The 26,190-nt window shown below is 41.6% G+C and overlaps 1 protein-coding gene across 5 annotated transcripts in view; it reads right to left on the bottom strand.

The window, feature by feature from the left end:
• PTPRM (protein tyrosine phosphatase receptor type M) overlaps positions 1 to 26,190 on the bottom strand; it is a 766,319-nt gene that overhangs the window by 574,863 nt on the left and 165,266 nt on the right. For all 5 annotated transcript variants that reach the window (XM_044295693.1, XM_044295689.1, XM_044295690.1 and 2 more), the window contains exon 2: positions 14,809 to 14,931. In XM_044295693.1, coding sequence (XP_044151628.1) covers positions 14,809 to 14,931 — 123 coding nt within the window. The remainder of the gene's footprint in view (positions 1 to 14,808; positions 14,932 to 26,190) is intronic.

Raw genomic sequence — 26,190 nt, 5'->3', positions numbered from 1 at the left:
TTCTTAAAGATGCAGAATTGCTTGAGAAGATTATTAATATATAATATATTACATATTAATATTAGAAATAATCCAGAGGATGAAGAGCAGAGAAAACAAAATTCTGGAAATGTCTAGAAAGTAGGATACTTATTAGCATCTTATTTCAGTCTTTCTGACTGTAGGTTCTAATTTGAAGTAAGTTTATTCTAATTTTAAATGATTAAACACTAATACAGAATATTTAAAGAGGGCCTTTCATGGTTTTTATACATAATATTTAAAGAGGACCTTTCATGGTTTTTATTTATTCTAGAAGATACATACCTTTATTGCGGGGTACCTCCCGCTGATGCTGCCACCCTGCCTATTTATTTTAAACATCACTCCTGCACCCCTGTAGCTTTCCCACTCAGTATGTTATTAATACTGAGGTATCGGTACAGGGAGGAGGAGACGCCAATCGCAGCGGAGAGCGTCACAGCCATGGAGAAGGTGAGTTTTTTTCTTCTCCCTGGCTGTGACGCTCTCCGATGTGATTGGATCACGGCACAGCCAGAGAGAAGGAAACGCCCATTGAGAAACCCTGGCGTCTCCTCCTCCCTGTACCGATACCTCAGTATTAACATACTGAGCGGGAAAACTACAAGGGGGGCACAGCAGGAGCGATATTTTTAAAAAACAGGCACAGTGGCAGCATCAGCGGTGGGTACCCCGCAAGTAAAGGTATTTATCTAGAACAAATAAAAACCATGAAAGGTCATCTTGAATTCAGAAACAATGCTGATTAAAAAGGTATTGTCTGACTTCAGCAAATAGCATTTAACATGTAGAAAAAGTTAATACACGGCACTTACTAAAGTATTGTGATTGTCCATTTTGCCTTCTTTGCCGGCTTGATTCATTTTCCCATCACATTATACACTGCTTGTTTCCATGGTTACGACCACCTTGCAATCCAGCAGTGGTGGCCTTGCTTGCACACTATAGAAAAAAGCACCTGCCTATGTGAGCTCCCATGGTCCCAGTCATCAGAGACGCTGGTGTCTTTTCCTATAGTGTGCAAGCACGGCCACTGCTCATGGATTTCAGGGTGGTCGTAACCATGGGAACGAACAGTGTGTAATGTGATGGAGGAAGCAATATGGATAATAACAATACATTAGTAAGTGCCTTGTATTAACTTTCTCTGCATGATAAATTACACTTGCTAAAGTGACACAACCCCTTTAAAGGGAATCTCACAGAGAAATTCACTGTTCAACCAGGTACAATGCCTGTAGGGCTAGCTCGGATGAACGTAATATCTTTCACTTAGTAATCTGTTGTTTCAGGAGAAAGAGTACTGATAATCCATTTTCAAATGTGCAGTTAAGTGCAATGAGGGTAGGCCCAACGCACTCGGTGCACTCTTGCTTCTCCTGCTTTCTCTGCCAGCTCTTTCCACTCATTTTTGATTGACATGGCCAAGTTCCTGCTTAGTGCTCTCACCTAGTCCTGTCAATCGTGAAAGAAAGGAGAGGGCTGACACATGAAGCAGGAGGGGAAAGCTTGCACAGAGTGACTTGGACCCATCTTTGGTGCACTTGAAGGAGTATTCCCATCTGGGACTTTTATGGCATATCCACAAATATGTCAAAAATGTTTGGTAGGCGAGGTTCACCACACCTATCAAACCACCACCACCTCTCCATTCCCGGCCAGGCGTGATTGGACCAATTTGGGAGATAGGAGCACTTTCCAGAGGTATTCTCCAGTGTGGAGCAACAGATCAGTAAGTGAAAGATTTCATTACATTTGGCTGAGCTAGCCCTTCAAGGCATTGTGTCTGTTTTAACAGTGAATCTCCCGGTGAAAGACTGCCTTTAAAAGGAACTTCACTACATTAGGTGAAAAGAGAAATGCCAATAAAATATTTTGTAACATTTGGACTTTATAAAGTTGAAATATAGATGCAGTACAATCTACAAAGGGTTTTGATTATCTTTTCAAATAAGTACTACTTATTTTGAGCTGGTTCTAAGTTAACCGCCTCTGGACCGCCTAACGCAGGATCGTGGTCCGGAGGCAGCAGCTCTGCGCACAGTCACGCGTCATCTCGCGAGACGCGTGACTACCTGTGAACGCGCGCACACAGGCGTGCGCGTTCACAGGATCGCAAGGTAAGAGACAGGATCTACAGCCTGCCAGCGGCGATCGTTCGCTGGCAGGCTGTAGAAGCGATTTTTTTTAACCCCTAACAGGTATATTAGACGCTGTTTTGATAACAGCGTCTAATATACCTGCTACCTGGTTCTCTGGTGGTCCCTTTTGTTTGGATCGACCGCCAGAGAACACAGGTAGCTCAGTAAAGTAGCACCAACCACCACTACACTACACTACACCCCCCCTGTCACTTATTAACCCCTTATGAACCCCTGATCACCCCCCTGTCATTGATCACCCCCCTGTAAGGCTCTATTCAGACGTCCGTATGTGTTTTACAGATCCACGCATCCATGGATCGGATCCGCAAAACACATACGGACGTCTGAATGGAGCCTTACAGGGGGGTGATCAGGGAGTCTATATGGGATGATCACCCCCCTGTAAGGCTCCATTCAGACGTCCGTATGTGTTTTACGGATCCACGCATCTATGGATCGGATCCGCAAAACACATATGGACGTCTGAATGGAGCCTTACAGGGGGGTGATCAGTGACAGGGAGGTGATCAGCCCATATAAACTCCCTGATCACTTCCCTGTCATTGATCACCCCCCTGTAAGGCTCTATTCAGACGTCCGTATGTGTTTTACGGATCCACGCATCCATGGATCGGATCCGCAAAACACATATGGACGTCTGAATGGAGCCTTACAGGGGGGTGATCAATGACAGGGGGGTGATCACCCCATATACACTCCCTGATCACCCCCTGTCATTGATCACCCCCCTGTAAGGCTCCATTCAAACGTCCGTATGTGTTTTGCGGATCCGTGGATCGGCAAAACACGACACCATGATCCGCAAAACACATACGGACGTCTGAATGGAGCCTTACAGGGGGGTGATCACCCCATATTGACTCCCTGGTCACCCCCTGTCATTGATTACCCCCCCCCCCCCCTGTAAGGCTCCATTCAGGCATTTTTTTGGCACAAGTTAGCGGAATTTTTATTATTTTTTTCTTACAAAGTCTCATATTCCACTAATTTGTGTCAAAAAATAAAATCTCACATGAACTCACCATACCCCTCACGGAATCCAAATGCGTAAAATTTATATTCCAGACTTCTTCTCACGCTTTAGGGCACCTAAAATGCCAGGGCAGTATAAAAACCCTGCGTGACCCCATTTCGGAAAAAAGACACCCCAAGGTATTCCGTGAGGGGCATATTGAGCCCATGAAAGATTGAAATTTTTGTCCCACGTTAGCGGAAAGGGAGACTTTGTGAGAAAAAAATTAATAAAAAATCTTTCGCTAACTTGTGCCCAAAAAAAATAATTTCTATGAACTCGCCATGCCCCTCATTGAATACCTTGGTGTGTCTTTTTTCCAAAATGGGGTCACATGTGGGGTATTTATACTGCCCTGGCATTTTAGGGGCCCGAAAGCGTGAGAAGAAGTCTGGGATCCAAATGTCTAAAAATGCCCTCCTAAAAGGAATTTGGGCCCCTTTGCGCATCTAGGCTGCAAAAAAGTGTCACACATGTGGTATCGCCGTACTCAGGAGAAGTTGGGCAATGTGTTATGGGGTGTCATTTTACATATACCCATGCTGGGTGAGATAAATATCTTGGTCAAATGCCAACTTTGTATTAAAAAAAAAAAGGGAAAAGTTGTCTTTTGCCAAGATATTTCTCTCACCCAACATGGGTATATGTAAAATGATACCCCAAAACACATTCCCCAACTTCTCCTGAGTACGGCGATACCACATGTGTGACACTTTTTTGCAGCCTAGGTAGGCAAAGGGGCCCACATTCCAAAGAGCACCTTTCAAATTTCACCGGCTATTTTTTACAGATTTTGATTTTAAACTACTTTGCACGCATTTGGGCCCCTAAAATGCCAGGGTAGTATAACTACCCCACAAGTGACCCCATTTTGGAAAGAAGACACCCCATATTTCATGATGGGCATAGTGAGTTCATGTAAGTTTTTATTTTTTGTCACAAGTTAGTGGAATATGAGACTTTGTAAGGAAATAAAAAGAAATCATCATTTTCCGCTAACTTGTGACAAAAAATAAAAAGTTCTATGAACTCACTATGCCCATCAGCGAATACCTTAGGGTGTCTTCTTTCTGAAATGGGGTCATTTGTGGGGTTTTTCTACTGTCTGGGCATTGTAGAACCTCAGGAAACATGACAGGTGCTCAGAAATTGAGAGCTGCTTCAAAAAGCAGTCATTTTTTTGCAAATATTTCGTTAAATTTCGATTAATAACAAAAAAAGTAAAAATGTGAGCAGCAATGAAATACCACCAAATGAAAGCTCTATTAGTGAAAAGAAAAGGAGGTAAAATTCATTTGGGTGGTAAGTTGCATGACCGAGCAATAAACGGTGAAAGTAGTGTAGTGCAGTAGTGTAAAAAGTGGCCTGGTCATTAAGGGTGTTTCAGCTAGGGGGGTTGAAGTGGTTAAAGCCTGCATTATGGTCCAGAGCAGCATTCATAATTCTGCTGGTTAACAGACAAAAGCTAATTGACTAACATGCCACCTTAATTGATTTTGATAAATGCTTTTCTTACATTGGATAACTGTACAGCGGAGGTTATTTGTACTACAATTCCCAGAATGCAAATCACCAAAGCATGTTCTGTACATACACAAACCAGCAATAGCTGCTGAGAGATTTCAGTTCTGAATTCTGAAGAATTGTGAATACAGCTCTGGACTATAATACAATGGCCTCAGGATACAACATCTTCAACATACTGTATAAATTTCTTGGGCCATTGGAACTTGAAACCAGATTTAACATACAAGGCCCAGGACACTGCTGACCTGAGACCCAAAGAATTACTGAGTGCATACACTGACTGGCTGTCTGGCAGTGCTTCTCGACAGCACGGTGTACATTTTCTGTACTGCTCTCCACCTGAGCCTGGAAGAACTGTTTACCTGGCCACCAAGTAAGGATGCCTACATCTTATTTTTCTAGTGCACTGTGTGTACTGTACAGAAACCATAAGAAGCTCACAGATCTCTCCCACACTGCCAGACCTGCAGATGGAAGTATATTCACCTGCTCCCCACTTTGGGTCATTTGCTCCCCCACCACCCCACTCCGTTTTGACATGGGTCACGTGACTGCTGCAGCCAATTACTGGATGCAGCAGTGACGTGTCCCCATGTATCACATGACCCAGTGACATGACGTATGGGGGACATGTTACTGCTGCAGCCATTCATTGGCTGCAGTAGCCATGTGACCAAAGTCTAACTGGATGTTGAGCGCAGAGACCAGAGAGTGGCAGCAGCAGATTAATGAAACCAGAATCCAGTGGCAGAGAGCAGGTAAGTATGTTTCCTTCCACAGGTCCAGTGGCATGGTGGGGATCTGCTTGAAAGGCCCCCCAGGGTGAACAATCCTTTAACTTTGTATGTACATTATGCAATATGGTGATGAGAGAGATATGTAAGGCTACTTTCACACTTGCGGCAGTGTGATCCGGCGGGCAGTTCCATGGTCGGAACTGCCCTCCGTATCCGCCGATTTGGATGTGACTGAACGCATTTGTGAGACGAATCCGGATGCGGATCCATCTCACAAATGCATTGCAAGAACGGATCGGTCTCTCGGCGTGTCATGTGGACAGATGGATCCGTCTTGCATTTATTTATATTTTTTTCATTTTTACCAATCTGCGCATGCGCAGGCCGGAAGGACGAATCCGGCATTCCGGTATTTTGAATGCACTAATACATTCCTATGGGGAAAAATGACGTATCTGGCATTCAGGCAAGTCTTCAGTTTTTTTCGCCGGAGATAAAACTGTAGCATGCTACGGTTTTATCTTTTGCCTGATCAGTCAAAACGACTGAACTGAAGACATCCTGATGCATCCTGAACTGATTACTCTCCATTCAGAATGCATGGGGATATGACTGATCAGTTCTTTTCCGGTATAGAGCCCCTGTGACGGAACTCTATGCCGGAAAAGAAAAACGCTAGTGTGAAAGTAGCCTAAAGTAGAAATATTTTGTTACTATAATTAATAGAAATAAAGTAAATAAACTTAAGTCAATAAAATCAAAGCTGATCTGAAGTAATCAACATTCTATTGTTCTAGGAGCAAACTCAGAAAATACTTGCATATAAAAACAGAATCATAATATTATTAATAATAATAAATCACTATACGACTAATTTTATAAAACTTTAAATGAACAAATGAACTCTTACAAACTAATAGTAGAAAACAGCAGCAGCAATCTGCTATTTCATTACATCTTCCAAGGATAAGAAAAACAATATCACGCAGAGGTACCAGCTCATTAATCCGACAATGATTTGACAAGCCAATATAAACCATCGCAAACAAGCCATCGTTATTATCTCAGATAGGCAGGAGCCGCGTCAATCACAACCTTGGGATGCAATCACATATCCTTCGACCATAAACCCAGGTGCTGTTTTTCCATGATCAAGTAGATGGATCCCTTTTCAGAGACAGCAAGTGGCATCCTTACATGTTTTCAGTTAATTACTGATAGAATTGCGCAATTTCTCTGCTGAATTTTCTTCTGATTACTCTTTTCTTCATGTCACTGAATTATTACCAAACAAAAGTGACTTCTCCTGTACAAAAACAGGTTAGAGATACAAATAACTACTTCTAATTGATTGTTAACAATGAGAGAGACCCCCTGCTGCAGAAAGTGCCCAGTAACTTGAACACCACTGAACGTAAATGTAGGTGGCGTTTCTCAGACACCCATGCCACTTTCCAGAAAGGGGGAGAAGAGAGAGCAAGGCAGGGGTGTGAGGTGGTACATTTACGTCATTTTACTTATGGTTTTCTATGCTTAGATGGTGTCTTCACAGGAACAATATAATAGTAAACAATATAATAATATTTATTTATATAGCGCCACCATATTCCACAGCGCTTTACAAATTCAGAGGGCTCATGTACAAAACCAGACATCACAATGTATCTGGCTAATGTACAACTGATACACTAGGAGTGAGGGATCTGTTCGCAAGAGCTTACAATCTATGAGGATGTGGGGGGGACACAAAAGGTAGATGATTGTCATATGTAGTAACTGAGCCATCTTTGTACTGAAAGCAGTGGTGTAGACCGATCTGATTTGGGTGTGGGACTGTTAGAAGATTGAGTTCAGCTCTGAGGAGTTGGAAAGGGGGCGGGGGGTTACTCGGGGAACAGTTAGTTTAGGAACTCGGAACCCTCTCTGTGGGACACCTGCACCCAGGAAAAAGTCTATGGTGTACCAATATACCTTTGAACAGCACAGGCTGCGCACTGAATGCAGGCAGGCTGTTATAGCTAAATGGTAAAGTACATGGAGGATATACTAGTTTGGACTGTAGTATTCAGGTTGTTGGCACTTTCTGATAAATAAGTGGGTTTTGGGTTGCAGCTTGGGCACTCTGCCTCTAGACGGTTCGCCACCAATGACCCAGGGTGACTTAAAGAAAGTAAAAAAAAGTTTAAAAAAAATATAAATAAATATATATGTAAAAGCTTAAAGTTTCACCCCCCTTTCCTCAAAATTACAATAAAAAAATATAAAAAAAAACAATAGGCATTGCCACATCCCAAAATGCACATACTATTAAAATATAAAAAAATCCAAACAGTGATGGGGGGAGGGGGGAGGGGGGGGGGGGTCAATTTGGCATTTTTTTGGTCACCACCTCCCAAAACAAATGAAAAAAAAGTGATCAAGAAGTCATACACACCCCATGTGGTATCACTGAAATGTACAGATCTCCACACAAAAAATGAGCCCTCACACAGCACCATAGTCATCAATATAAAAAGTTATAACAGTTGGAATATGGCACTTAAAAAGAAAAAATAATTGTTTGCAAAGTTTTTTTTTTGTATTCCTTCCTTGAACAGACCTTGACTCGTTCCATATCGCGTGTGACTCAAAAGTTTAAAACCTATTATATACATACTCCAATAAAAGAATTATGGTTTACAACAGATAAATGGATTAAAAAAATGTATACTTTCAGACTGTAGGCGTACAGCGTTGGATGTCTACAGCTGTCACATACACAAGGCCAATTATATCTCCATAAGCTAAATGGAGCTTGCCTACTGTTGAATGAACAAAGGAATGGAATAAACAATGGCCCTGTCTTTATGCTGCTGGGGAGATTATAGCCTGAAATATAACTAGGTTGTGTCTATATCACTTGTAGGGTTTAACATGGCACGGTATGACATCTAGCCATTTTTGTATGCCACACACCATATTAGTAGCATATAAGGATTGGCATTAAAGGGGTTTTCAAAGTGTTTTTTACTGATGACCTATTCTCTGGATGTTGTAGGCTGTTGTAAAGCCGAAACGTTGCTCAGTTTTTTATATGCTGTGAAGTCCTAGATAAAGATGAAGTAATGGGAGATGCTGCCACCGCTGTTTGGTTTCTACATATTTTCTGGCTTACTGGATCCACGGCTGGTGAGGGGCTGTTGCATCTTCCGGTTAGAAGTACGGACCGTTGTGTGCTGTTCCTACATATTTATTTCTACTATTCTCTGGATAGGTCATCAGTATGTGATCAGTGGGGGCCCGACACCCAGGACCCCCGCTGATGACCTGTTTGAGAAGGCACTGGCGCATGCAGTAGTGCCACAGCCTTTTCCAGCTTTTCTTAGGGTGTGTGACATCACATTAATCAGTCAGATGCCTTAGGTGCAGCTCTACCCCAGGGATATCAAGCACGGCCACTATATAATATACGGCGCTGTGCTTGGTGAGCAGAGAGAAAACTGTGGCGCTACTGTGAGCACTGGTGTCTTCTCAAACAGCTGATTGGCGTGGGTCCTAGGTCCTCACCAAAGACATACTGATGACATCCAGAGGATAGGTCATCAGTAAAGAAGAAAAAAAAAAAAAAACACTTTGAAGACCCCTTTAATGGGTTTAGGCAGTCTGTTCATACTGATGACTGATCCTCAGGACAGGTCATCAATATCTGATCGGTGGGGGTGCCTGGTGTCGGACCCGGCACCCCCACCGATGAGCTGTTTGAAGAGGAGGTGGTGCTCAAGTGAATGGAACGAGAACTTGCATTTACACTGCCCTTCTGAGACAACGGGCAGTGTAATGAAGAGTAAGTAACACTCGCGTGGAGCACTGCCTTCTCTTCAAACAGCTGACTGGCAGGGGACCAACACCTGGGACCTGAAGATAGGTCATCAATACAAACAGGCTGCACAACCCCTTTAAAGAGGTTCTCTGGGCTTTGACAAAAATCTGGCCATCTTCTACCCTATTGTGGGAAGACAGATTGGTCAGTACGTACCCCTCCATCGAACTCCTAATTCCGCTGTCTCAGCTGCACTCGCACACAGACTTCATTTTTTGGTTTATAAGATAAATATATATATCGCGTCATATGTTACTCAGGTAAATATCTACTTGTTACTTGTCATTGTTCTCTACAGAATAGAAAGTACCAGCCTTATGTGAGGTGCCAGTGCCAGGGTGAAAATGGCAAGATTTTAGGAAATTTTTATTTAAATAATGACTTAGAAAAATGTAAAAAAAAAATATTTAATACAAAATTCTTTATACTATATGTTTAAGAACTTAATTGAAACAATGGCTCATTGTCAGATGACTGTCTATGGGCTTATTTACACATCCATTTTTTCAAATGGACCATGAATACTGGCTGTCAAAAAAATGGACATGTCTGTTTGTCTGTTATCATGGCCATACAATTGAAGGAGACCATTTTAAAGGCCGTTTTTCAACAATGCATTCGTGAAAAAACGGTAGTGAAAAACTTTGGTTTAACAGTTTTTTCTTGACTGTTGTATGAATGTAGCCTTAAGAAAGCTTAACTTACTTTGGAAAAACTTTGCACTGTGAGTGATTACAATCTGTGCACATCACTGTGGAATGCGTTACACTGGCGAAAGAAAAATATAAAATAGTAACAAACATTTGGTTTTTCAGAAACATCGGTGACCTCTTCTCAAATGCATCGGCGTAGATCAATAAGAAAACTTTCTGAAACTTTTATCTTTGAAGAGATCCTGCATCGCTCTGGCTCATACAGTCAGATGCATTAGTAAAGACATTGATTTGCACACAAGGTTAGTGTGATGGACTGAAATAATTATAAGTATCTATGTTCTGAGATGAAATATTGACTGACACTGTAAAACCAAATGTCACACAGTACAGGAACAGACACTGAGGACTAAGATCCAGCTTACAGAGTTGGAAAGAACTGCTGTTTATCAGATGATATATTGACATGTTGCTCAATGGTGGCTTCATGCTATGCAAAACCGATATGACACAGCATGCTGGCATGCATCTAGATGATCTCATTTCTTCTGTCAGAACACCAAAAGCCATTTGTAATCACCGCTATTCGGTTTTTGCGTAATACATAAATGAATATTTTATTTAAGAAACAGGGTATGGAAGAAATGTCTCCTGCCTATGTGGTAGAACCATTATGACTTACATTAAGCTTAAGCAGCAAGCTTCCTCACTGTTATACACAAATGCTAATGTATAGCAGCAAAACTACTACCACTGTCAAAAGAGGGCAACTGCCCGCAGGCAAACACTGCTAAGGAAGGCAGTCTTCGCCAACTTGTGGCTCACCAATGCAAAATACAGATCCTTATTATCAAGCTAATGAAGTATTACACTTGCGCTGCCGCTGTTCTAATCTATTTCTCCCCAGTTTAGAAACCGGAGAGCCGCTGCAAGGTTATTTAAAATGAGTCCACTGCACTGGCTCAACAGATATACATACAGTGGATATACAAAGTCTACACACCCCAGTTAAAATGTCAGGTTTCTGTGATGTAAAAAAAAATTGTACAAAGATAAATCATTTCAGAACTTTTTCCACCTTTAATGTGACCTATAAACTGTACAACTCAATTGGAAAACAAACTGAAATCTTTTAGGTACAGGGAAGAAAAAATATAAAAATAAAATAATATGGTTGCATAAGTGTGCACACCCTAAAACTAATACTTTGTTGAAGCACCTTTAGTATTTTTTTTTACAGCAGTCAGTCTTTTTGGGTATGAGTCTATCAGCATGGCACATTTTGACTTGGCAAGATTTGCCCACTCTTCTTTGCAAAAACACTCCAAATCTGTCAGATTGCGAGGGCATCTCCTGTGCACAGCCCTCTTCAGATCACCCAATAGATTTTCAATGGGATTCAGGTCTGGGCTCTGGCTGGGCCATTCCAAAACTTTAATCTTCTTCTGGTGAAGCCATTCCTTTGTTGATTTGGATGCATGCTTTGGGTTGTTGTCATGCTGAAAGATGAAGTTCCTCTTCATGTTCAGCTTTCTAGCAGAAGCCTGAAGGTTTTGTGCCAATATTGACTGGTATTTGGAACTGTTCATAATTCCCTTTAGCTTAACTAAGGCCCCAGTTCCAGCTGAAGAAAAACAGCCCCTTGGCATGATGCTGCCACCACCATGCTTCACTGTAGGTATGGGGGTCTTTTGGTGATGTGCAGTGTTGTTTTTGAGCCAAACAAATCTTTTGGAATGATGGCCAAAAAGTTCAACCTTGGTTTCATCAGACCATAACACCTTTTCACACATTCTTTTGGCAGACTTCAGATGTGTTTTTGCAAAATGTAGCCTGGCTTGGATGTTTTTCTTCGTAAGAAAATACTTTCGTCTTGCCACTCTACCCCATAGCCCAGACATATGAAGAATACAGGAGATTGTTGTCACATGTACCACACAGCCAGTACTTGCCAGATATTCCTGCAGCTCCTTTAATGTTGCTGTAGGCCTCTTGGTAGCCCAGACCAGTTTTCTTCTTGTCTTTTCATCAATTTTGGAGGGACGTCCAGTTCTTGGTAATGTCAATATTGTGCCATATTTTCTCCACTTGATGATGACTGTCTTCACTGTGTTCCATGGTATATCTAATGCCTTGGAAATTATTTTGTACCCTTCTTCTAAATGATATCTTTTAACAATGAGATCCCTCCGATGCTTTGGAAGCTCTCTGTGGACCATGGCTTTTGCTGTGGGATGCGACTAAGAAAATTTCAGGAAAGACCAACTAGAGCAGCTGCACTTTATTTGGGGTTAATCAGAGGCACTTTAAATGATGGCAGGTGTATGCTGAATCCTATTTAAAGGGAACCTGTCACCTGGATTTTGTGTACAGAGCTGAGGACATGGATTGCTAGAGGGCCGCTAGCACATCTGCAATACCCAGTCCCCATAGCTCTGTGTGCTTTTATTGTGTCAAAAAAAGGGATTTGATACATATGCAAATTAACCTGAGATGAGTCCTGTCCTTGACTCATCTCAGGGACAGGACTCCTCTCTGGTTAATTTGCATATGTATCAAATTGTTTTTTTGACACAATAAGAGCACACAGAGCTATGGGGACTGGGTATTGCAGATATGCTAGCGGCCATCTAGTAGCCCATGTCCTCAGCTCTGTACACAAAATCCAGGTGACAGGTTCCCTTTAACATTATTTTGAATGTGATTGCTTAATTCTGAACACAGCTACATCCCCAGTTATAAGAGGGTGTGCATACTTATGCAACCACATATTTTTTTATTTATTATTATTTATTTTTTTCTTCCCTCCACCTAAAAGATTTCAGTTTGTTTTTCAATTGAGTGGTACAGTTTATAGGTCACATTAAAGGTGGAAAAAGTTCTGAAATGATTTATCTTTGTCTAATTTTTCACACAGAAACCTGACATTTTAACAGGGGTGTGTAGACTTTTTATATCCACTATATGGCTCTATTTTAACAATAAATGCTGAAATCATTATGTGCTCAAGCGCTGTAAGGCTAAGGCCTCATACGAGCTTATCAGTTTTGCAGTCTGTAAATCATGTATCTGTAAAATACCAATGCAGTCCGTGTGCTGTCCGCATTTTATTTACAGCCACATTGTTTTCAAGGGGTTCGTGGTCCGGATTTTGTGGACATAGGTAGTCATTTATCATTATGTGGTTGTTTTTAAAAATGTCCACAAAAAGGATGTAACAACAGACATCATCCATATTGTGAGGATCTGCGTTTGGACTCATGCACACGGCTTGAAGTGTTTTGCGGTCCACAAATCGCGGATTCGCAAAACACAGATACCGGCTGACTGCATGTCGCCATTTTATTTATTTTTTTACTCCTGCAGAAATGTCCTATCCTTGTCCAGAAAACGTACAATAATAGGACATGTTCTATTTTTTTTTTTCTGTTATAGGGCATGGTCCCTCAGAATACAGTCAGACTGCTGTTATGGGGCAAGGTTCAGACTACACAGCTAGACTGCTGTTATTGGGGGTGGTTCAAAATACAGAATGATGTTATAGGAAAGGGAATGGTCCCCACTACGTAGCTAGACAACTATAACACATAACCAGCTCATGCTTCATAATTACGTAGCTTGGATAAGTTTTTGTTTCAACAAACAAACCTGGATTGTTGTATTTATTCGGCTATGTATACTGAAGGGATTGGCACACCAACAAAAGATATCATCTACCTACAGGATACATCGGTATCTTAAGGATTGGTCATCGGTATCAAAATCCCAGAAAACCCCTGTAAGGTCCCAGTGGCTGGACCCCCAGTGATCATACATTTATCAGCCACATATCCTATGGATACTTGTGAGTCAACCCCATTAAATACAGGCTTCTTACAGATGTTCAGAACTTTGGATGGTAGGGATGTGCTTCATGTGTCAAATATTTCAAGTCTCATTCTGGCCAGTTGTTTATATACAAATTAACTTCTTTCCGACTGCCCACTGTAAATTTACACAGAACTTGGGTATTTAAATACAGTGAGTGCAGCGGGTGCCATAGCCAATAGGTGCCTGCTGTTTTAAACTGCAGACACCCAGGGCTAATGCCTGAGACCGTCGATAATGTCAGTCGCAAACATTTTACAAAATGTGACCATGGCCTCTGAGAGCCGAAAAAAACTGGAATGCCTGGAATGACTCCCCAGTGGTCATCATGAGAGCCATTCATTCCCTGTGACAGCCTCGGTCCCCCTGAAGGATTCGAAGCTGCCACAGCCTGTAGCAGGGCTCCAAAGGAACACAGCGGCTCATTTATTAACTGATATACACCACTTTTGTGGCGTATAGCAGTCGAAAATTCGATTGCACCCCATTTTTTTACAAAATCTGCAACTTTTCCCCGCTCATGCCACTTGTCCGACAGGCTGAGAAAAGGGGGTGGCCTGGGTGCAGAAGAGGGCAGAGTGGCAGCCTTGCCTTGTTCATCATTTTCTATGCCAGTACAACAGTAAATGGTTTCATTAGAAAGTTGTCCCACAAAAAAAAGGTCCTCATACAGCTATGTGAATAGAAAAATAAAATATATATGGCTCTGGGAAGTCTGGGAGTAAAATCTGAAAATAAAAAATGGAAAATGGAAGGGGTTTAAGTAGCATCAAGGGATAAGGGATAAGACAACTACTATGTTTGCTTCAAATCTGTCTGTTCTCAGTAACCCATCAGACATTGTAAGAAAGGCCTCTGTGACTTTCTGGTATTCAAAAATAATCTGCAGTATGAAAAAGAGTAAGCAACATACAGTTGTGTAACAAATAAATATGAAAAACGTATTAAAAGTTTCTCTCTCACAAACCTGATGGCATCCAGGAATCTGTATGTGGCCGTCTCAATGTGTTCACTTGCTCCCACTTAATGTCATTAAGCTCCGACTGACTGTAGCCACACGACTGGTACGGCTCATCAAATGAACAGCTACCTAAGAACAGAACAAGCAGGAAATGATGCATCAGTTTGAGAGTCACTACGTCCACAGAAACATCAAATATTTTGCATTCTCCAGGACGTAACTACTACCTTTACATTAGAACTAACTAGTGTACAGCAGGGAATGCAATAATGGATGACACAGTGGCCCGGTGGTATACTGCAAAAATTTACCCTAGGTTTATTTCCCTTGATCACCCTATAAAACTTAGCTTTTACATCATGTTTTTAATTGTATATTATATGCTACTGCTTTACGCTAGTAAATACCAACTGAAAAGTTGTTCCCCATCAGGCCGACGTGTAATCCAGCAGGGTTTTCCCCTTTCAGAAAATCACTTTTAGTAAGGTACAGACTTTGCTAGTTATTTTATTTACATACTTATTTCCTGACTGATGGTTGTATGGCGAAGGGGGTCAGCTAGCTAGTGGGGAAGTTGCATAGTAGGAGGGTGGGTTGTGGGGAATTGTTCTCATTTGAAAATCTGCTGTGAGCACAGCCTTTTATAGTTGCGCCTTTAGATGCATTCCGTTTTCATCTGTCTTAATAGAAGTCTATGGGAAGCATAACGGATCCGTCTGGGCCCCGTTATGCAAGACGGAAAACAAAGTCCTGTCGAAAGGACTTTTTTCTCCGTTCTGCATAATGGAAACCAGACGGATCCGTTATGCTTCCCCATAGACTTCTATTAAGAGGGAAAGCAAAATAGAATACCTTTTAAAGGCTTTCAATTTGCATTCCGTCATAATGCAAGTCTATGGGCAGCATAACGGAACCGACCTTCCGTCTTATGGATTCCGTTATATTCCGTTATAACCATGTTATAAAGCCATAACTGAATCCAGAACGCAGATGTGAACCCACCCTTATGGACTTTGAAAGTACTATTATCCTGTCTGTAGGTTCCCTTTTAACTATATTCAATTTCCTGTATTTTACCCAATGTAATAATACATAAGATTTTTACACATGCAGTACATAACAGCTATTGATATTGTAATTTTCTTTACAGACACTTAGAGTCTCTCACAATTTTTTTTCGCATTTTAGCTTTTCATACAACTTTCATTCATTCCCTGCGTGCCTGTATTCCCTGTTTTTACATGCTTTTTGCAATCTCTTCTCTTGATAAAGATGATCTTTGCAAGGCTCAATAAAAATAAATTATTGACCAAATAGCTCCTTGTCCTCTATTAGGGCTCATGCACACGACCGTATGGCTTTTTCAGTGTTTTGCAGTCCGTTTTTTACGGCTCCGTTGTTACATTTTTTGTTTCAGTTGTGTTTCTGTTTCCGTTTCCTTTCCGTATGCCATATAAATTATACAGTAATTACATAGAAAAAATTGGGCTGGGCATAACATTTTCAATAGATCGTTCCGCAAAACCGAACGGATACGGAAGACATACGGATGCATTTCCGTATGTTCCGGGATTTTTTGCGGACCCATTGACTTGAATGGAGCCAAGCACTGTGATTTGCGGACAAAAATAGGACATGTTCTATCTTTTCACGCTACGGAAATACTGAAATAGAATGCACACAGAAACACTTCAGTTTTTAGTTTTTTTTGCTGAACCATTGAAATGAATGGTGCAGTATATGTACCGCATACTGAACTCTAAAAGCAGCCAGTATACTGAACGCAAAATACTGTTGTGTGCATCAGCCCTTAATGTGAGGTGTACATCGAAGTACAGAAGCAATGGGCCCCGCTTTCTGATGGAAATGCATGCCATCACACTGCCAATCACCTCGAACACCAACTCCTTTCCTTGATTTTTGGGGCCAATACCCCACACTTGTTTTTTTTGCTGAAGGGGATCCCTGCAGGTTCTGACCACCTATAAATAAAGGATGTAGTCAACGGACTTGGACCCTGTTTTCAAAGACCCATACATGCTAAATTTTTAAAAAAAATTAAACTTGATTTCCCTTGGCACATGGATGCCAATGCTTCGGTTCATACATAGAATACCAAGAAATCATGTCATTAAATTGTTTGCCTCCCTTAATTTAAAGGTATATCAGGTTCACATTCTTAAATAGTGACGTGTACTGTTGTTGCAAACAACAGTACAGGTGACTATAAGAAACGTTATAATATATCGTATCACAGAACAATGCTTGCTTGTCCATCTAGCATGTAATTTGATCATTTTATTCTGAAAAGTTATATTACAAAGTTTCTTACACAGACCTGTACTTCTGATCTATGCATTGTTTGGGACCATTTAAGCTTCACAATTACCTCTATAGTTCAATGTTTTATTTAAGAAAGTTTAACCTTTGGTAGAGTTATTGTCTGCATTCGCTCATCAGAGACTGCAGACTAAGTTAACCATTAAAAACTTTTTTCCTTCAATTTAGTATAGGCAGTAAAAAGAGATTATGTTTCTATGGCAGCTGGGTTGGTCATGCTTTACTTCTTTTTAAATAAATTATAAAGCTGCAAGGAAAAGCTACAATTATATCAGTAAATTGAATTAAAACTGTCTCAACCTTGGAAAATGGCTTTACAGTACACTAACCAAATAATGGAAGATACCTGTAAGTGCATGTGTAACATGTCAAGAGTAGCCACACATAATGTAATCTTGCATTGTCTGTTTTATTTTATTGAATAGTTGGGGAGGTACTATATAATTCACAGTGACTTTTACAAATTTCATGTAATATGTGGATACTGTGAATGATTGTGCAAATTCGCATCATAGCGACTTTTAATGCAGCAAATTAAGTGGCGCAGGACATTTTGCATAAACACTGGGGCATTCCCTGGATGGACACTGATGTGGGCAATCTAGTTGGGGACACCGCAGTAATCACGTTTCGCAGTGGTCACAACCTGAAAGATCAGCTTGTCCATAGTTTCTTTTAGGCACCTCGCCAAGGCATGTGGTTAGAGAACTCTGCAATAGGGACTTTCCAGTGGGGCAACTGTGTCGCATGTGACTCAATTAAGTTGGGACTAGAGTTGTTGCGATACCAAATTTTTGATTCGGTTTCGATACCATGAAAAAGTATTGCGATACTCGATACCATTCGATACCACGCGAAAAAAATAAACCAAAAAAGCCACGTGCATTCCACATGTTTAAAAATGGCGAATCGCGCAGTTTTTATTAATTTTTTTCTGTTCCGGCGTTCACCACCTAGATTTTTTTTTTATATTTTAATAGTTTGGACTTTTCTGACGTGGCGATATGTAATATGTTTATTATTTATATATTTTATATATGTGAAATTGGGAAAAGGGGGTCATTTATACTTCATATTTTGGTGGGGGTTTTTTTTACACTTTTTATTTAATAACTATTTCCCCCCTTAGGCTACTTTCACACTAGCGTTCGGGTGGTTCAAACGGGGCTCACAAGCGGCCCCGAACGCTTCCGTCCAGCCCCAATGCATTCTGAGTGGATGCGGATCCGCTCAGAATGCATCAGTCTGGCAGCGTTCAGCCTCCGCTCCGCTCAGCAGGCGGACACCCGAACGCTCCTTGCAGCGTTCGGGTGTCCGCCTGGCCGTGTGGAGGCGTGCGGATCCGTCCAGACTTACAATGGAAGTCAATGGGGACGGATCCGTTTGAAGATGACACAATATGGCTCAATCTTCAAACGGATCCGTCCCCCATTGACTTTCAATGTAAAAGTCTGGACGGATCCGTCTGAAGCTACTTTCACACTTAGAATTTTTGTTAACAATATAATGCAGACGGATCCATTCTGAACGGAGCCACCGTCTGCATTATATGAGCGGATCCGCCTCAGACACAAGTGTGAAAGTAGTCTTAGTTTGAAGGAGCTAACGAGCCGAGCAGAACGCTTCCGTCCAGCCCTGATGCAGTCTGAATGGATGCGGATCCGCTCAGACTGCATCAGTCTGGCGGCGTTCAGCCTCCGCTCCGCTCGCCTCCGCACGGACAGGCGGACAGCTGAACGCTGCTTGCAGCGTTCAGCTGTCCACCTGGCCGTGCGGATCCGTCCAGACTTTTAATGGAAGTCAATGGGAACGGATCCGCTTGAAGATGACACCATATGGCTCAATCTTCAAGCGGATCCGTCCCCCATTGACTTTACATTGAAAGTCTGAACGGATCCGCTCAGGCTACTTTCGCACTTATAAATTTTTCTAAGTTATTAATGCAGACGGATCCGTACTGAACGGAGCCTCCGTCTGCATTAATATGATCGGATCCGTTCAAACGCAAGTGTGAAAGTAGCCTTAGATGGTACTTTGGGGGTCACTTACTATTAATGTGAGGCACATGGGGTCCATGCCAAAGACTCCAAAAGCATGCGCCCAGCCTGACATTAAAAATAAGTGACCCCCATCATGTTTAAAACATGGGTAGTGGCAAGATTGGGGTTAATGAGTCACATTAACCCCAAATCTTGCTGGCTGTCTTCCTTATAGATATGGTTTTTGCCTGCCTTTATTTTGAGGCAGGCTAATCATCACTCTTGCACTGGGTCTGGCTGTGGGCTAGGCTAGGTACCTGCTATGCTGGGCTGGCTGCTTTTCAGTCTCACTGACTCTGGGGCTCGGGCTGACGCTCACTCGTCTCAGTCAGACGGCGCAGCACACAAGACAAACGTGAGTGACTCAGTTAGGAGTCAGGACGGAGGAGGAGGCTGCTCCGCTGCCGCTGGTGCCGTTCGCTGAGCTCAGCGCTCACTCGTCTCAGTCAGACGGCGCAGCACACAAGACAAGTGTGAGTGACTCAGGACGAAGGAGGAGGCTGCTCCGCTGCCGCTGGTGCCGTTCGCTGAGCTCAGCGCTCACTCGTCTCAGAGTCAGACGGCGCAGCAGTTTATTACCTCCCCCGTCCCTCCTCCTCCTTTAATTAAACGCACAGTCATTGGTGGCAGTGATGCAGGCATCTTCAGAGCCCGCTTACTCCATTGGGCTCAGCGGCGGCAGCGTCATAGGAGGGAGGGAATCCCTCCCTCCTTCTCCCTCTCCCGCCTTCTCCACTGTCTTTCTGGCGGAGCGCCATGTTGTGTCATAGGAGATAATGGGCTGCGCAGCCCAGTATCGAAAAAGTGCAAATCACAGTACCGAATCGATACTTGTAAAAAAGTATCGATTGGGTATCGATTTTTCGATACCCGCAACAACCCTAGTTGGGACAAACATTCACGAGCAGGACAACCTCCAAGTCCTACGGCATTCAGACTTTTATTAATTGCAAATAATGTGTGTGTGCGGATTGCAATATGTTGGTAAGACCATCCGCGAGTTCCACCGTAGGATTGGAGAACATCTGAATGATGTCTGAAGAAATGCGGATACGTCAACTGCACATCACATTAACATGCACCATTCGGGCAATTTGCGCACAATCTTGTTTCAGGGCATAGAGATTGTGAGACCTTTCCCAAGAGGAGGTAATTTAGATCAATGAGTCTTCCAAAAGGAGGCCCAATGAACCTTTAGACTGGGCACTGTTCGCCCTCAAGGACTTAATGATCACATTTCATACGTCTGCTTCATTGATTAAATATGGTACAGAGAGATGTAGACACCTGTCCAATGGAGGTGTTTTATGGTGGTTACCTGTATCTCCCAGTGCATGCTTTTCCATACTTTTTACACCCTGAGGATACCCAGGAAGATGATGATTTATATATTTAGTTCCCTCACTTTTGAGCATCCCTAGGTTGGGTCATATCAGTTACGACTGGGGTTAATATACATCTTAAATTGCGCACTACATTACTCTGGACTGTAATTTTCTCCTGGTTGCCATATATATATAAAATCTCCAATAGTGCAGCAGCACAGTCAGATAACTTGCCCTGGGTGCAACTCCTCACAGAGATCGGCCTCTCCTCCACGGTATATACTCATCAAATAATGAGGCAGCACTTCCAGCTTTTGGTGGTAGGGTGACAACCCCAAAACTTTATTCCCAGCAACGTTTCGGCCTACTCAATGAGGCCTTTGTCAAGCTTGACAAAGGCCTCATTGAGTAGGCCGAAACGTTGCTGGGAATAAAGTTTTGGGGTCGTCACCCTACCACCAAAAGCTGGAAGTGCTGCCTCATTATTTGATGAGTATATATATATATATATATATATATATATATATATATATATATATGTAGTTGCAAGAAAAAGTATGTGAACCCTTTGGAATGATATGGATTTCTGCACAAATTGGTCATAAAATGTGATCTGATCTTTATCTAAGTCACAACAATAGACAATTCACTGATTGAGATATGATTGGATTACGTTCACCTCTAAACACTTATTACTGAACAACAGAATGTTTGTGTATTTGTATACTTAAAATGTTGAAATTTATTAGTAACTACAATAGACGATCACAATCAACCCGTGGGGCTCCGCATGTATGAGTGTGCCAATCTTATATTGACAGTTATTTAATTTGAAGGGTGAATTCATTACATTGCACACCTCCTGTGGCTGTGGGGTCAGTGAGCTATTTCCAAGATATCTACTAAATAGACAATCACAGTCTGCTTAAACTAATAACACACAAAGAATTAAATGTTATGTAAACATTCACAGTGCAGGTGGAAAAAGTATGTGAACCCTTGGATTTAATAACTGGCTGAACCACCTTTGGCAGCAATAACTTCAACCAAACGTTTCCTGTACTTGCAGATCAGACGTGCACAACGGTCAGGAGCAATTCTTGACCATTCCTCTACAGAACTGTTTCAGTTCAGCAATATTCTTGGGATGTCTGATGTGAATCGCTTTCTTGAGGTCATACCACAGCATCTCAATCAGGTTGAGGTCAGGACTCTGACTGGGCTACTCCAGAAGACATATTTTCTTCTGTTTAAGCCATTCTGTTGTTGATTTACTTCTATGCTTTGGGTCGTTGTCCTGTTGCAACATCCATCTTCTGTTAAGCTTCAGCTGGTGGACAGATGGCCTTAAGTTATCCTGCAAAATGTTGTGATAAACTTGGGAATTCATTTTTCCTTTGATAATAGCACTCCGCCCAGGTCCTGATGCAGCAAAGCAGCCCCAAACCATGATGCCCCCACCACCATACTTCACAGTTGGGATGAGGTTTTGATGTTGGTGTGCTGTGCCTCTTTTTCTCCACACATAGTGTTGTGTGTTTCTTCCAAATAACTCAACTTTGGTTTCATCTGTCCACAGAATATTTTGCCAGTACTGCTGTGGAACATCCAGGTGCTCTTGTGCAAACTGTAAACATGCAGCAATGTTTTTTTTGGACAGCAGTGGCTTCCTCTGTGGTATTCTTTAATGAAATCCATTCTTGTTCAGTGTTTTACGTATCGTAGATTCCCTAACAGGGATGTTAGCATATGCCAGAGACTTTTGTAAGTCTTTAGCTGACACTCTAGGATTCTTCATCACCTCATTGAGCAGTTTGCGCTGTGCTTTTGCAGTCATTTTTACAGGATGGCCACTCCAAGGGAAAGTAGCAGCAGTGCTGAACTTTCTCCATTTATAGACAATTTGTCTTACCGTGGACTGATGAACAGCAAGGCTTTTGGAGATACTTTTATAACCCTTTCCAGCTTTATGCAAGTCAACAATTCTTAATTGTAAGTCTTTTGAGAGCTCTTTTGTGCGAGGCATCATTCACATCAGGCAATGCTTCTTGTGAAAAGCAAACCCAGAACTGGTGTGTGTTTTTTATAGGGCAAGGCAGCTGTAACCAACACCTCCAATCTAATCTCATTGCTTGGACTCCAGTTGGCTAACATCTCACTCCAATTAGCTCTTGGAGATGTCATTAGTCTAGGGGTTCACATACTTTTTCCACCTGCACTGTGAATGTTTACATGGTGTGTTCAATAAAAACATGGTAACATTTAATTCTTTGTGTGTTATTAGTTTAAGCAGACTGTGATTGTCTATTGTTGTGACTTAGATGAAGATCAGATCACATTTTATGACCAATTTGTGCAGAAATCCATATAATTCGAAAGGGTTCACAAACTTTTTCTTGCAACTGTATATAAACCCACATTATTGTATGTTATATGTTTACGGTATGTTTTACCATCCAGTTAAGCATTGGCCTCTGCCTTTTGCCTTGCTTTCCTATTGTTCCTGTGCAGGATAACTACTACATCATCTTTGAGCTATCAATACGTGCCATAAGTATTTCTCTCTCTCTCTATTTAGCTATTGTTTGTCAGGGGCAGGCAACTCATCTTGTGTGGCCACTCAGTGCTGGGGAGTAAACGAGCGGGAGCCCCGCCTCTCCATCATCTGATTTGCCGCACGTTGCCCTAGCTCCTCCCAGGGGGCCGTCTTCCCTCTTTATAAACCAGCGGTTTAGGCGGCCGCTTCACGGCCAAATGAGCGCCGGACACGCTGCCATACACCTTCAGTGAGGCAGCGTTTTCTCAGCTGTACTACCACATAATTACTACTAGCTCCTAATGACTCATATTTGAAGAAACACATCGAGCCAGACGCATAGCTGAGGAGTTTTAGAAAGGCAGGTTGTTGTTCAACTTTATCATAAGGGCAACTTATTGTTAGGCACCATAACTCTGGTGACCACTATACCCCGATAGGGTTGACAGTTTTGAGACTAGCATCGGAGGGCTGACTTGCACTTTATATAACTTAACACAGACTTTTATTGAACATCGTTTAAAAAATTAAGAGATCTAGGTGTGAATATCTGTAGATGGGAGGCAGCTGCATAATTCGGTTTTACACATTAATGGACAGGTTTAACTCAATGATAACGCAATAGGCTGACTCAGTTACAGTATCTCACAAAAGTGAGTACACCCCTCACATTTTTGTAAATATTTTATTATATATTTTAATGGGACAAGACTGAAGATATGACCCTTTGATACAAAGTATTCAGTGTACAGCCTGTATAAGTGTACATTTGTGTAAAATGACGCAACACACAGCCATTAATTTCTAAACTGCAGACAACAAAAGTGAGTACATACACCCCTAAGTGAAAATGGTGAAACTGTGCCCAAAGTGTCAATATTTTATGTGGCCACCATTATTTTCCAAGACTGCCTTAACTCTCTTGGGCATGGAAATAACTTGAGCTTCACAGGTTGCCACTGGAATCCTTTTCCACTCAAAGTGTCATACCTTCAGTGCTGTCCCATGAAATAATAAAATAGTTCCAAAAATGTGAGGGGTGTACTCACTTTTGTGAGATACTGTATGTGCTGGCACTGCATCCCAACTTGTGCCATGTGTTTTTGTACTTTTTTTCTCAGTATCAGCCACTATAATAATCATTATCCCTATGAATTATCCATACAAATATATTGGTACAGGTAAACTAAGGGAGATCTGTAGAATGTCAAGAAATCACAAGCAGAGGATCAAAAACTGATTTCAGCTTCCTCTTGTTAATATCACTCTTATAAAGAAGGCAAATTCTTTCTGTAAGCATGTCGCCACAGAAAAGGCATGGCAGACCTCTTTGAAACCTATAAATAAAATATAGAAATGCAATTTTCCAACAGATGAAGGTTAAGAATGCCTTAGAAGATATGAAATGTGACGAAAGAAATTTCAAAAGAACGGTTCACAAGTTGACTGCTGATTTGTGACGAAGCTTCTTGAAAACACAAATGGCAGTGAAAAAGTTTATATGGCTTCAGAAAATAAAAGTTCAAAGAAGCACAGACTGCAAGTAAGATGAAATAAAGAAGGATATTTGTGAAGAGTGTGCAGTCCAGGGTATGGCATTGGCAGATGTCATAAGTGCGGATTCTCAATCAGCAGGCTGAATGAAATTCATATTTCCCTATTGGTGTCTCTGAACATCAAGCTGAATCAATCTATAATTTTATGAGGTCATTGAAATGAAATAGAATTGACATTTTCTTTGCAATGAGAAAACACAGGGAAGCCAAGATTGCAAAATTAATTATGGCTCAGTGGATTTAGCAACTCTTATTATTAGGAAATAGGCCAAACAGTTTTATCGACAATATTATATGTCTCTCTTGGGAAGGCAGAAATAAATGTGTGTGTATATATATATATATATATATATATATATATATATATACACACACACACACACACACACACACATATACACACACACATACACACACACACACACTATACATATATTTACACACATACAGTGGATATAAAAAGTCTACACACCCCAGTTAAAATGTCAGGTTTCTGTGATGTAAAAAACATTTGACAAAGATAAATCATTTCAGAACTTTTTCCACCTTTAATGTGACCTATAAACTGTACAACTCAATGTAAAAACAAACTGAAATCTTTTCGGTAGGGGGAAGAAAAAATAACATGGTTGCATAAGTGTGCACACCCTTAAACGAATACTTTGTTGAAGCACCTTTTGATTTTATTACAGCACTCAGTCTTTTTGGGTATGAGTCTATCAGCATGGCACATTTTGACTTGGCAAGATTTGCCCACTCTTCTTTTCAAAAACCCTCCAAATATGTCAGATTGCGAGGGCATCTCCTGTGCACAGCGCTCTTCAGATCACCCCACAGATTTTCAATGGGATTTAGGTCTGGGCTCTGGCTGGGCCATTCCAAAACATTAATCTTCTTCTGGTGAAGCCATTCCTTTGTTGATTTGGATGTATACTTTGGGTCGTTGTCATGCTGAAAGATGAAGTTCCTCTTCATGTTCCACTTTCTAGCAGAAGCCTGAAGTTTTTGTGCCAATATTGACTGGTATTTGGAGCTGTTCATAATTCCCTCTAGCTTAACTAAGGCCCCAGTTCCAGGTGAAGAAAAACAGCCCCAAAGCATGATGCTGCCACCACCATGCTTCACTGTGGGTGTGGTGTTCTTTTGGTGATGTGCAGTGTTGTTTTTGCACCAAACATATCTTTTGGAATTATGGACAAAAAGTTCAACCTTGGTTTCATCAGACCATAACACCTTTTTCCATATGCTTTTGGGAGACTTCAGATGTGTTTTTGCAAAATGGAGCCGGGCTTGGATGTTTTTCTTCGTAAGAAAAGGCTTTCGTCTTGTCACTCTTCCCCATAGCCCAGACATATGAAGAATACGGTAGATTGGTGTCACATGTACCGCACAGCCAGTACTTGCCAGATATTCCTGCAGCTCCTTTAATGTTGCTGTAAGCCTCTTGGTAGCCTCCCAGTTTTCTTCTAGTCTTTTCATCAATTTTGGAGGAACGTCCAGTTCTTCACTGTGTTCCATGGTATATCTAATGCCTTGGAAATTATTTTGTACCCTTCTCCTGACTGATACTTTTTAACAAAAAGATCCCTCTG

This window comes from Bufo gargarizans, chromosome 5 (assembly GCF_014858855.1).
Source record: "Bufo gargarizans isolate SCDJY-AF-19 chromosome 5, ASM1485885v1, whole genome shotgun sequence".
In the NCBI taxonomy this organism is placed as follows: Eukaryota; Metazoa; Chordata; class Amphibia; order Anura; family Bufonidae; genus Bufo; species Bufo gargarizans.
Note: the sequence above shows the minus strand (reverse complement) of the source record. Positions and strands in the feature narration are given on the sequence as shown.